Genomic DNA, 13,503 nt, shown 5'->3' on the forward strand with positions numbered 1-13,503 from the left:
TTATTATAACCCTAGGGAGGGGCCTGGCGCCAGTTGTCTAAAAAATCGCTATCGTTACACCACCTAAACCTGGTCAGAAGTCAATGGCGAAGTTGTTTCATATGCTATTTTAAGAGCGCATGTCAACAGTCATATTGGCAGGTGCACGCGACCATCTTTTCTGTCATTCATGAACGACACCAGCGACGCCCATGCAAAGCATTACAAATTGCACGACATTACAATGGGAAACATAATTAGAATAAAGATATTACGAAAATACTGTACATCTCATGATGAGTAGTTTTCACCATCATTTGCAAATTGGTAATGACGGTTAAAAGTGATTAGGGAGAGGCGCGGAGAGTATGGAGCACAGCTGAAGACGACTGTCACGAGATATAAGCAACTCCTCTGCAGGATATATGTTGTTTTATTCAGTCATTTGAGCAACATTAGGGTAAGTGTTGCTTTTCCAGCCTATGTTTTAGGTGGTAACCCATTGTCAGTCAATAGTGAAAGTAACTGCATATAACTGTCTTGTCGTTGACTGACTCTTTGTAAGACTAGTTTCACTTTGCCAATGAGTTCAAATAATAGACGAGTGCAAATGCGTGAAGGCTATGCTAGGTTTTAGTAAAAAAGCATGGTTTAAGAATGACCATTCCATACAGTCAATGGTTGGAGAGGACTTGTACAGGTAGACTATTCCAGAGTTGGGGGGGCAAATAACAGAGAAGGCTCTATCACCCTTTTTTAAGGCGTGTTTTGGGGGGATATAGAGAAGATTCTGAGATGAAGACCTGAGTGATCTTGGAGTGCTGTAAGGAATTAGTAGGTCACCTATGTAACTAGGTGCCAAACCACTGAGGGCTTTGAAGACAAAAAAGTAAAATTTTAAACTTAACTCTGTGCTCCACAGGTAACCAGTGCAGCTTAGCCAACACAGGAGTTATATGCTCACGTTCTTAGAGCCACTTTAATAATCTAGCTGCTGCATTTTGAACTAGCTGAAGTCTGTTGAGAGTGGAGTGGGTCAGGCCTGCATATAGTGAATTACAATAATCTAGTCTAGATGTTATGAAAGCATGTATAAGAGTTTCAAGATCGGAGAAGGACAAAAAGGGCTTCAGTTTTACAATGGTTCTTAACTGGAAAAAGCTGCCTTTGACCACACTATTTACTTCCTTATTAAAATTTAAAGAGGAGTCAAAGAAAACCCCAAGATTCTTTACTTCACTGTGGCAGTTTGCAGAGAGAGGTCCTAGTGCATTTTTCAAGATAGAAACATCACTTGGAGGGCCAAAAATAATTATATCAGTTTTACTTTCGTTCAGTGGAAGAAAATGTCTTGCCATCCAGCAAGTGACCCAGGTAAGTGTGGCATATGACTTCAAATTTATCGTGTTTGTGCATAGGTTAACTTACTGAATAGACATGAATGTGTTAGTTATTTGGCCTCTGTTTTTTCTTTTCTACTTCTGACTTTATGGGCCTATCGTGACAGTCTAAAACACATGGTCGCTGGCAAAAAGCTTATTTTAATTTAGTGGCATGTCCATTCCACATTGGGAGTGTTTTCGTTATCAAACGTCGGGCGGACAAGGCGTTCCTAGGTTTTTTAATCAGTCATGGGTGTATTTTGGGCGTAACATCATTTAAACCAATAAGAATGACATCTGTCATTCCCTTTAACAGCTCACAGCGCAATTTTAAGCAGCTCATTGGTATTTTAATTAAGTATTAATTAAGTATACTTTTTGATAGTCAGATTTTTCATAGTCAGTGGCACATTTGAAGGAATCTGCTTGCACGCGAGACCGTATGGAACAGTTATTACTTTTTAACTATTTAGTTACACTAAACCAAGCTTTACTAAAACCTAGCATAGTATAGCCTACACACACTTGTCTAGTATTTGAACTTATTGGCAAAGTTTAACTTGACAATGGGTTACTATCGAAAACATAGCCTTGGAAAAAGCAATTCTTACCCCAATAATGTTCGAATGACTGAATAAAAAATGTTTATCCTGCAAAGAAGTTGCTTACATCTCGTGAAAGTGTGTCTGCAGCTGTGCTTCATATTTGCCACTCCGTCATTGTCTATTTGCAAATGAAGGTGAATAACTACTCATTGTGAGATCTAGTTCATAATATCTTTATTCTAATTATGTTTCCCATTGTAATCGTGTAATTTGTAATGTTTTGCATGGATGTGTGCTGGTGTGCATTTGTGGATGAGAGAAGCATGGTGCGTTGTGCATCCACCCATATCACTGTTGAAATAACTCTTAAAATAACATATTAACAACTCGCCATGGACTTCTGACCAGGTTTCTCTTGGTCAGTGGCATAATGCGTTTTAAGTAGTGTACGATAGCAATTTTTAGACAATGCACCAGATCACTCCTCAGGTCGGTAGTTGCCACACCCCTTGGCGCGTTATTAAAAAAAAGAGACGTGCAAAATAATAATTTAAATATTGCGGCAAGAAAATAACCCCTTTTCCGCCATGCGCCAGGGCGAAAATAGGACCCAATGGCTTTTTGGCCATAAGTCAATTATGCCTAGTGTTGAGCTCATTTGCATATTTAAAATTGATTTTTCCAAGAAACGTATAAAACAAAAATGTTACTTTTCGTGTATACAGGGGTGTGATTCCTCCAATTTAATCCGGAATTCCGGATTTTTCGACCTGAAAATGAGACCCACGCAATTTGTATAGATCCACTGAGTTTTTTTTTAAGGGGGTCTGTCAGTCCGAGGTAGGCTATATTTCTGTATAACACAGACCATTGCTATGTATAACAGGCCACTGATAATGACAACAGGTTTTGTGCTACACCTTTCAGAATATCACACCGCAAGTAGCCTAGTCCGTTCAGTAGTGGATTTCATTGAAAGTGAAAGTAGACAGGTTGATCAGCTGCGTTCTGAAGAATGCTTGATTCAAGTTCAGTGTGTGTGGCGAACTAGTTTCTCAGCAGAAGCCATAAATCAAAATGTCAACAAATTGATTTAAAAAGACATCATTTATGAAGTTTTTTTCTCGTTTTGGCTTTGCATCGGGTTCGCGTCCAGTTTGATCTGTCAGGATTTTCCGATAATTATAGCAATCTTGTGATGCAGATATTGTCTACCTTATGCCTACTAAATTGTTTAGTTAACACCTTGTCATTTAGCGTTTGTCCAGCCGTTCACCTCCGTGAACTTTGCGCCCCATGTCATCTAAAACATATTTCGGGATGGCCATCTCACCATGAGAAAACGTAACATTATAGTGACAGTGCTAGATCAAAGCTTTGGCATGCTTAGTAAACATTAGTCACTACCTTTAGTTAGAAGGTCATTGGTCATTGTAAGTGCCATACACACATGCTATATATTGTTTTTTTCAGCAGAGTCTAGGCTACCCAAATCTGCCACAATTTAATGTACTAATACTTACATTGATTTCATTTTGATTTTTAAATAATAAAAATACAAAAAGCGTATTATAAAAATGTGTATAATTTGACATGTAACTCACCACTGCAAGCTGGCAGCTCAACTTGCACAGCCTTGACTTGCTGACCACCACCCACAGAATACTCCCCCCGGAACCCAAAGACTCGTGGTTTCCCGCACGCTGCCCGGCGGGTCATGGGAATAACGCCACCGGATCGCGGGTCGGCATCGTTTGCGGTCGGAACTACGACGGTATCTGATCGTCTTCGAACCTCCGACTTTCGATCTTGATTAATGAAAACATTCTTGGCAAATGCTTTGGCTTTTAGATCCGTCTTCGCCCGGTCCAAAATTTCACCTCTAAGCGGCCTAATCTGAATGCCCCGGCCATCCCTCTTAATCATGGCCCTGGTTCGAAAACCCACAAAATAGAACCGGAGTCCTATTCCATTATTCCCTAGCTGCGGTATTCAGGCGTGCTGCGGCCTGCTTTGAACACTAATTTTTTCAAAGTAAACGCTCCGGGCCCCGTCGGACACCCAGCTAAGGGCATCCGGGGAGCGCCGGGAGGCAGGGGTACGGGACCGCCAGCCCACTCCCAAAATCCAACTTCACGAGCTTTTTAACTGCAGCAATTTTAATATCACGCTATTGGAGCTGGAATTACGCTGGCTGCTGGCACCAGACTTGCCCTCAATGGGTCCTCGCCCATGGGTTTAGGATACGCTCATTCCAATTACAGGGCCTCGAAAGAGACCTGTATTGTTATTTTTCGTCACTACCTCACCGTGTCGGTAATGGGTAATTTGCGCGCCTGCTGCCTTCCTTGGATGTGGTTGTCGTTTCTCAGGCTCCCTCTCCGGAATCGAACCCTGATTCCCCGTTACCCGTGGTCACCATGGTAGGCGCCGAAAGTACCATCGAAAGTTGATAGGGCAGACATTCGAAGACACGTCGCCGCCCGCCCGGTAGCGCTGATCGGCCGGAGGTTATCTAGAGTCACCAAAGCACGAGGCCCCCGGATGGGTTTTTGGATCTGATAAATGCACGCATCCGCAGCCCCCCGTGAAGGGGGCCAGTCAGCGCTCGTTTGCATGTATTAGCTCTGGAATTGCCACAGTTATCCAAGTACGGGTGGGAGCGATCAAAGGAACCATAACTGATTTAATGAGCCATTCGCAGTTTCACTGTACCGGCCGTGTGCACTTAGAGACTGTGTGTGTAGAGCAGACCGTCCTGAATCCGACAATATCATTGACACAGACATATGTGGTGTGCGCCTTACAGAAATAAATGGCATTTTTTTTATTTAGTGATGACCTTTTTGCGCTCCATATCTGTGACACGAACTGATCTGACCTGACTTGACCCGAGTTTGCGTGTTAGCCTGTGTGTGCCTATGGTGTATGCACTCATAATGATTCTCTACAACAACTTTTTACTGCATTGCCATGAACAAAGTGAAGGCAAAGAAGGTGTTTCTTTGTTGAACAAATTGGGATGCAATGTGAACCTTGAATTGGATGCCATGCAGGGATTTTCTAGGATCTCAAAACCGGATTATGAACATGCTTTGCCATAGAGAAACACACAATAGCGTTGGATTATAAACATGCTTTGCCACAAAAACAGACAAAAACATGGGGTAAGTCGAGCTATATGAAGTTATTATTTTGCTGTCACTTCATCTGTTTTATAACCCAGGATGTACATGGTATCAAATGATGAGCTCTGTGTCTCTTCTTTCATCTGACATGCGTGGCATATCTATCTGATCACGGGTCCGTTAGTAATTCAAACGAGAGTAATGCTTGTGCAGCATTGTTTTTTGTACATGACATTATTATTTTGCTGTCACTTCGTCTGTTTTTATAAGCCAGACGGATCGACATGTGTCTCCTCTTTCATCTGATATACTTGCCATATCTTTGCGATCACGGGTTCGCGAGTAATTCAAACGAGAGTGAGGGGTGCGCAGGTGAACGCAGAGAAGTATAGACTGTAAATATGATGCAATTTGATTTAATTTCATTATTTTTTTTAATTTTCATACTTAATCGTACAGACAATCAATAAAGGTTTTCATCTCGCTGTGATGAACAGTTCCGTAGCAATGTAACAGAGGAGAAAGGGTGGGTTTTTTGACGCACTTTGCGTCAATCGGGTTCTAAGGGTTAAGGGGTTATTTTTCAAAAATGTTCTTCCTGGCATAAGGCCCTTTTATAGTGCCACCCCTGCATAGGATTTGCCTCGTGAATTTTATGAATTGTAGGTGATGTAAATGCATACGGTAGCCAACACTACACTATACTGCCCTACAAAGGCAAAAGGCAGTAACTGCATTTTTGGTCAAAAATGAGTTATTGTCATTATTGGGATATTAAAGACTTCCTTTATCATGTGGATACATATCTATACTCAATTTGACTGTTTTTTTTTTGAAGAAATAGAGGGTTGTGTTCACAGTAACTCCCAAAACCATACTGCCCCACAAAGGCAAAAGGCAGTAACTGACCAGAGTGTCAAACTAAGAAAATGACGAACATATTTTTGTTTGTCTACACAAATGTATTATAGGTAGAGCAATGAAAATCTGGTGACTTGTTGCCCTGATGAACAAATGTGTGTATATAAAACATCTTGTGCTCAAAGTTGACCTTTGACCCTTATTTGTCAGATACTGTACTATGCCTTTGTATTATGTACTAAAAATAAGGAGACCATGTTTGTCTTTTTGGCACTGGACTAGCCTATTGACTCAGATGTGACGTGATCAGGTAAGAGCTGCTTTGCGATTGTTAGACTTTTATTTTGACAAGTTGTTGTCGTTCTGTCTTCCACATTCATGAAAGGTTTGGTATGAATGTTGAGTCATGTCTCATGAAAGTCATGAATGCTTTATGTGCAGTTTATGACAGCTGCTATGAATGTGTTATGAACTCACCTGTCAAGTGTTACCGGACTTTTAGTACGTTGTTCTGCAGGCCCGGGGTGGGTAATTCGGGAGAATCAGGAGTATTCCCGGTGGGCCGCTTTACTTTTGGACCGGTCGAGGAAAAAAAATGTTGACATTTGTCACGTTAGTCTATAAGTAGGCTATACACGTTCCGCATTCTGTGCATGACACCGTTGCTTCTGCATGGGTTGTAGCCTATCATGTGAGGGAGTTCTCCCCTCCCAAAAAGAGTTGGTTCGGTCCATATAGCCCGTCTTTTCCAAAAAGTTTTCTCAGCCGGGCCAGCCCTACAGTAGCCATAAGCGCCAGGAAGGATGGATGGTAGAAAGAGGCCAGGAGGGACTGAAATGGCCAGGTAGATTGCTGCTAAATGTGCATAGCTTTCAGATTACAGACGAAAGTGGCAACTGAGAGACTAAGAGAGATAGCCTATAGGCAATGATTATTAGCAATGTAATTATTGGGCTAATATTGGACGCTGTAGCGTTGTCAAGCTATTCGTAAGCAACATATTAAATTACTTAAAATATAGCCTTTTGTATCCGATTCATAGACTTTGCAGTATGCAAATAACAAAACTGAAGCTTGATCTGTGTAGGCTTTTGCGGTAAAAATTGTAGCCTCTGAACAGCAGATCAACCAGTCGACCATTGAAAATGATGAGCCCTAAATTAGTGATGAGGAGGCCATGTCACAGGGACAAGTAGAGAGGATAAATTAAAGTTATTTAATGTAAGAAAGTGCAATTATGCTACATGATAAACCTATATGTCTTGTTTGCTCAGAAGAGGGTGTAGTAAAGGAGTAGCCTAGGCTAAATCACCAAACAATATAGCCTACCCATGCAAAAACGCATGTAGCCTAAACATTAGTTCAATATGCCTCTTTGTGGAAGCGTGGGATAGGCTACATTTCAAAGGCTTTCTTTCTTTCTTTCTGTTTTTGTTAACTTGTGGAATAGTGGAATATTTTTTGTTAGCTTCTCAGTTGAAGTGAATTATTATATAACCTTTACACATTTGTTGAACCATACTAATAAAAACTACATTCATTTATCCAATTTCCACCACTATGGAAAAATTGGGCCGGTCTTGGGCCTGAAACTCTCGGGCTGAAAAGTGGCCCCACTCCGGCCCTGTTGTTCTGGACACCTCATAGATATGATCTATGCTGAAAAAAAATATTTTACAATTAGTTCTATTTTTGGCTCCAAAATGAGTTACTTTGCCTGGACTATACTACTACAAGAGAAAATGGGTTTACATTTCATGCTGTCCTTTCAAAAGGGTAATGAAATTGTCATTTTTGTGGACAAATCGCTATTTAGGTCAACTTTAGAGTTGAATATAGAAATTGCCCAAGGTATATCATAGGCATCCTCCCAATTCTAATTGAGAAATATTAAACTATTAGGGCCACACATGAAAAGAAAAATATTTTTGCCATGACCAGATTAAACTCGACATGTCGACATGAAACTTAAATTGGCTTTAATCTCGACATTTCATCTTGACATGTCCATCAGAACTAGTTTGGAGAGAAAACGACCGCTCCAAAGGGTAGGCTACAACCGGGATTGAAAAGGAGGACTAATGAAACATTCCAGTTTTCTTTGAGTGCAACAACGATAGACAGACATCATCTGGACAAAACAGCAAACATATTAATATTGCTCAGCCAAATAAATAAAAATAAAATAAATTAATTTGATGGTCAAAAGTAAACTTCATTAGTGGTTTATTTATTTATTTTATTATTAAAGAGTGTTTTTCATCTAAAGGTTCGACTTCATGATTATTAGCCTAGACTACTCAGTCCTCTCCCAATCACAGACTTTCACATTGCATGTTTGTAATGGATGCGAAACAGCCTAGGCAATTGCTGAATGTCTATGGAGGGGCGAATGAATGTCGTCCCGACCAAGCAACCCCATGCATTCTAAGTAAATGCACACATATCTGTGTCTATACTATATTTTATGCAGGTGATACATGGAGTAGTTTTAGAAAAATAAGTTTTGCCATGTTCACCTATGGAAACAGACGGCCTGTGGGTCATAAAGGGCAGCTATTTGGATGTGCTGTGGCCTTTCCCACGTAAAAAACAGAGAGAAATAACAATTTGTACGATAGAAACATTATATCATTGGAAACATGTATTCTTCTAGCTATAAATGGCATAGTGCATGGTATTTCCATAACCGTGAGATATAGGCCTAGCCTACGCGCTTTGCGATGACTGCAATGAGTTGTAACAGACATTCACCAAGACGTAGCAGCAATCTATCTGAAATAACACCATTAGGCCTACCACTCATGATTGTCAAATTTTGAAGTTGTGGGAAGTGTACATAGCTTAAACTGTATGTTTAAACTGTATTTCGAGTTTAATGTCGACTTTATTGCTTAAATAGCAATGAGCAGAACTGCAAAAGTCACATCGTTGACCACATTGAAAGTTAATTTTCACATTGTCATCATTACAATTTGTTGCTTGAAGCAACCTTTGTCAGAAATGATGGCATTCTTTTACTAATACGCTGTTTTTCGTTACGATGTTTTCAGATTGTCAACAGACATCCGCCTTTTGGAAACCAAATCAGAGAGCGCATACTTTCACTGCCAAAGTATGAACTTCGCTTGGAACAGGTGTGTACCATGAAACAACTTGTGTCTCAATTGTACTCCAAATGTCAACTTCACAGAACCTCAGTCAATGGGTGGTGAAGAAAGCTGTAAGTTATGTCTGGATTATGGCTTGTTGAAGGATATTCAGTGTTTACCCTAAATTTTTTTCCAGCAGCAGTGCTGTTAATTGTAGGAAATTGTAAACCAAACTCGGCTAATGGGGTTCAGGGGCATGCCCATCTGGAAGAAAGCATGAGGCGGACAGAGTACACAGCTTCATTACTTGAGTAAAAGTACAGATACCCCTTGCTAAATTTTACTCAAGTACAAGTAAAAGTACAACAGTCCGATGTCTACTTAAGTAAAAGTACTTAAGTACTTGTTTTTAAAAGTACTTGAGCATCAAGAGTACAAGAGTACATTTTCTAAATATTGCATTACTACTGCCACAGTTCTCACATTTATGTATAGAAACGTCCTACATGGAGTTATGAAAAATGTTAATGTTAATTCCTTGGAGAATGTAAAAGGAATTGAAAGTAAAATCAAGTCATTTCCATCTTTTTACCATGTTGCCAGGGATGGGCAGTATTTCTAATACATGTATTTAAAATACGTATTTCAAATACAAAATACTATTTTGTAATTGAAACACTTGAAGCGAAAACTATCAATAACTTGTCCAGCAAATTGAAATTGTCTGGCGAGGTGGGGCCACAGGTTGGACCGGGGTTCCCGGGATGGACCTGCTGCGTCTTCATCCATTGTTTCGTCCATGGTTTCGTCTCTTATCTAAATCTGACCATGGAGTTGACTTTGGCGGAAAGCTAAAGGTGATTGCTGATGGGCTGTCCCAATCAGTGGCGCCTGCACAATCCAATCACGTTTGGGAGGGTAACAAATTGAGGGTTTCCGAGATTTTTCTTTTTTCCTTTTTTTTTAGAAGAAGTAACGGGTACTCATGGTTATGGATAGAAATGTAGTGGAGTAAAGAGTACAATATTTGCCTCTCAAATGTACTTGAGTAAAGTCATGAGTACTCCCCAAAAATGATACTCGAGTAAAGTACAGATCTCTCAAAATTGTACTCAAGTACTGTACTCAAGTAAATGTACTCCGTTACTGTCCGGCTCTGAGCATGATTACTGCAGTACTTGAACTGGTCATGTTATAGACATTATTAACCCTTAGAACCCTAAGCTGTTTTTAGGGCATTTTCACTACCTTTATTCATAAGGATTTATTCTGGTCATTGTAAGTGCCACACACACATATTACATATTGTTTTTTTCAGCAGAGTATAGGCTATCCAGATCTGCCATCATTTCATGTATTAGCATTGATTTTATTTTGATTTTTAAAAAATTAAAATATAAAAAGCGTATTATAAAAATTCTTATATTTCAACATGTATCTCACCACAGCAAGCTCATAGCTCTACATGCATTTCATGTTTGTGTAGGGCAGACTGTCCTGAATCCGGCAATACAATTGCCATGTTGGAGGGATACTCTGGGGCTGAGCAATTTACAGAAATATGTGGTGTGTGATTTACAGAAATAAATGCCATTTTTTATTTAGTGATGAAAAATGACCTTTCTGCGCTCCATATCTGTGACACGAACTGATCTGACCTGACTTGACCCGAGGTTGCGTGTTAGCCTGCGTGCATATGATGTATGCACTCATAATGATTCTCAACTTTTTACTGAATTGCCATGAACAAAGTAAATGCAAAAAAGGTGTTTCTTTGTTGAACAAATTGGGATGCAATGTGAGCCTTGAATTGGATGCCATGCAGGAATTTGCTAAGATCTCAAAACCGGATTATGAACATGCTTTGCCATAGAGAAACACACCATATCGTGTCGGATTATAAACATGCTTTGCCACAAAAACTGAAAAAACGTGGGGTAAGTCCAGCTATATGAAGTTATTATTTTGCTGTCACTTCGTCTGTTTTATAACCCAGAAGGATGTACTTGGTATCAAACGGTCCGCGAGTAATTCAAACGAGAGCAATGGGTGCGCAGGTGAACGCAGAGAAGTATACAGTAGACTGTAAATATGATGCAAATTTATTTAATTTCATGATTTTTTTTTATTTTCATACTTGATCATACAGACAAGTGTGTGGTCTCGTTGGAAAGCCCCACTTCTGCTCTGTCACGCGATAAAGGTTTCATCTCGCTGCGATGAACAGTTCCGGAGAAATGTAACTGAGAAGAAAGGGTGTGTTTTTTGACGCACTTTGCGTCCATTGGGTTCTAAGGGTTAATGTTATTCTTTTGGGTTAATTTTCACATTTTTCATTTACATTATTAGTAATTGTTCTTAACAGGGTTTCCCGCAGAAAATTGGTTAGTCAAGGTGGTAGGGTGGGGTTTGCTATACAGTGGGCATTGCTTTCAAATGGCCACTTCAGTCTTGCATTACGAGGCGTGAAGCTTTAGTACCACTTTCAGCCACCCTGTGCGTCGCTCTGCCACTGTACATCGCTCTGCCTGCCGCCCCTTCTGAAAAAGCTCGATTTACCTCGATTTAGGCTACTTGGGTATGGCTTAAGGCTTGACTACACGGTGGTAACGGAAATTGAAATTTGCTGTCTACATTATTGTCAGTGTTGGGTTAACGCAACTATTCAAATCAAAACAGTGGTGTGACAATTGAGCCAGTAGAGAAATAACTGTTCAGAATTAATCTGTAGCCTTGGGTAGGCTTCTGCAACGTTTTTAACAGGCTACGCTATATAGGCTTAGATAACTATGACCCACATTTTGGTTTCGTAAATTAATTTGCCCTATTTCTTGACTGCAATGTAGTCAATTGACTGCTTGAAATGTCATTTTTATTTTTCTGTACAATAAACAAATACATCTGCTTTATGCCGCAGAATTACATTCATATTTGGAACTTACATAGTCCAATGCATCGTTACACTACGTTAGTGTTTCCCAAAACCATACTAGCAACTAACGTTCGCAACCACTATCGTAAAGTTGTGTAGTTACAACTACACCTCTCGACCTGTGGTAGAATGCTAGTAGAAGCATAGTTCCAGGGATCTTCATGTCAAAGACGTTACTGACGCCAGTTATTTGTTTGCAAATTAATAATTATAAATAGATTTAGGTTTCTAATTGATATTTACACTTCTAACCACCATACATCCATATTTTAAAATGCCCAAGGCAGAAAATACATAAATTAAAAGTCAATTTGCAGCCATGTGCACGTAAGTAAAAGTCACACACCTGCAGATAATAATAAGGTGGTGCGACTTTTGACGAGTCAGCTGAGAATATGTAGCCTTTGATTTTCATGGAGGGGGGGGGGTCCTTGTTAGTTTACGCAAACCAAGCCAAGAAGGCTGATTCTGATTTTGATAATATGATCTGCACAAAAGATAAACTTAGGTAAACAACGATTTCAATATTGTTGTCAAAATCTTCGAACCCAGATTCGAACTCTTGGATAGGGGACTAACTGTAACTGTAACTGCTGTGCAACGGCGGCTGTCATCTGCCGGCCTTAACGCAATGCGCCACAGAAGTATGTGCAGGTGCCCGTTCACGTGCTACTAAATGTCATTAACCACCTTAGTCCAGACTACTGAAGTTTGGAAACTATCATGGTCCAAACTTACAGTACAATGTAAGTATGACAGTTTTGGGAAACAGTCGTAACTTACATGTTGGTTAGTTTAACGAAGCTAACCTCCGTAGTTGTACGGGAAACGCACCCCAGATCAGCTTGTACACAGTAGATCACATGCCACATTCTCACTTTCAATAGACAGATACAATAGCCATTGGTCAAGTATTGAGTATAAAGCAATTAAGATAGTATGAAGTACTTTTTGTATAGGGTACTATCATAAAAATTTGTTAAAATGAATAGCATTTTGCAACTTGACAAAACACTGGATTAAATATTGTAGGCACAGGAGAAAACTTGTACATCCATTGGCCCGTGGGGAGATCACATGCCAGTTGCCTCTCCCTTCAGTGCTATGACTCGTTCGGCTGTGAGCTTGTTTCGCCAAAAAAAAAAAAAACTATTGCAGATATCAATGAGTCTTTGTTCATGGGTTTGGCCTCACAGCAGAGGCTTAGACAACTATGACCCACGTTTTGGTTTCGTAATTTGCCCTACTTATTGACTGCAATGTCTGCTTGACAGGTTATTTTTTATTTTTCTGTACAATAAACAAATACATCTGCTTTATGCCGCAGAATTACACACTTGGCCAGCCTATAGAACGGGCACATTTTGGAGAGAATAGAGAATGTACGCACGCAAGAATCTGTAGGCTATTTGTGGCTGGTTAGCAGCAAACAATGTTTAATGCATTAACTCAAGACGTCAAACATTTTCTAAACAATACAAACAGAAAGGATGCAGCAGGCAGCAAATGTAGAAGAGTCATTTCCAGTGGAAGAACAAAATGCTGAATGAAGCCCAAAGATATGAAGGCATATCTGGCAAGTTG

The 13,503-nt window shown here is 40.0% G+C and overlaps 1 protein-coding gene across 1 annotated transcript in view; it reads left to right on the forward strand.

Annotated features, from left to right (window-relative positions):
• The window catches only part of hfm1 (helicase for meiosis 1), a 347,154-nt gene that overhangs the window by 191,973 nt on the left and 141,678 nt on the right, over positions 1–13,503 (forward strand). The window contains exon 22 of the mRNA XM_048246228.1: positions 8,949–9,032. Coding sequence (XP_048102185.1) covers positions 8,949–9,032 — 84 coding nt within the window. The remainder of the gene's footprint in view (positions 1–8,948; positions 9,033–13,503) is intronic.

This window comes from Alosa alosa, chromosome 1, assembly GCF_017589495.1.
Source record: "Alosa alosa isolate M-15738 ecotype Scorff River chromosome 1, AALO_Geno_1.1, whole genome shotgun sequence".
Lineage (NCBI taxonomy): Eukaryota > Metazoa > Chordata > Actinopteri > Clupeiformes > Clupeidae > Alosa > Alosa alosa.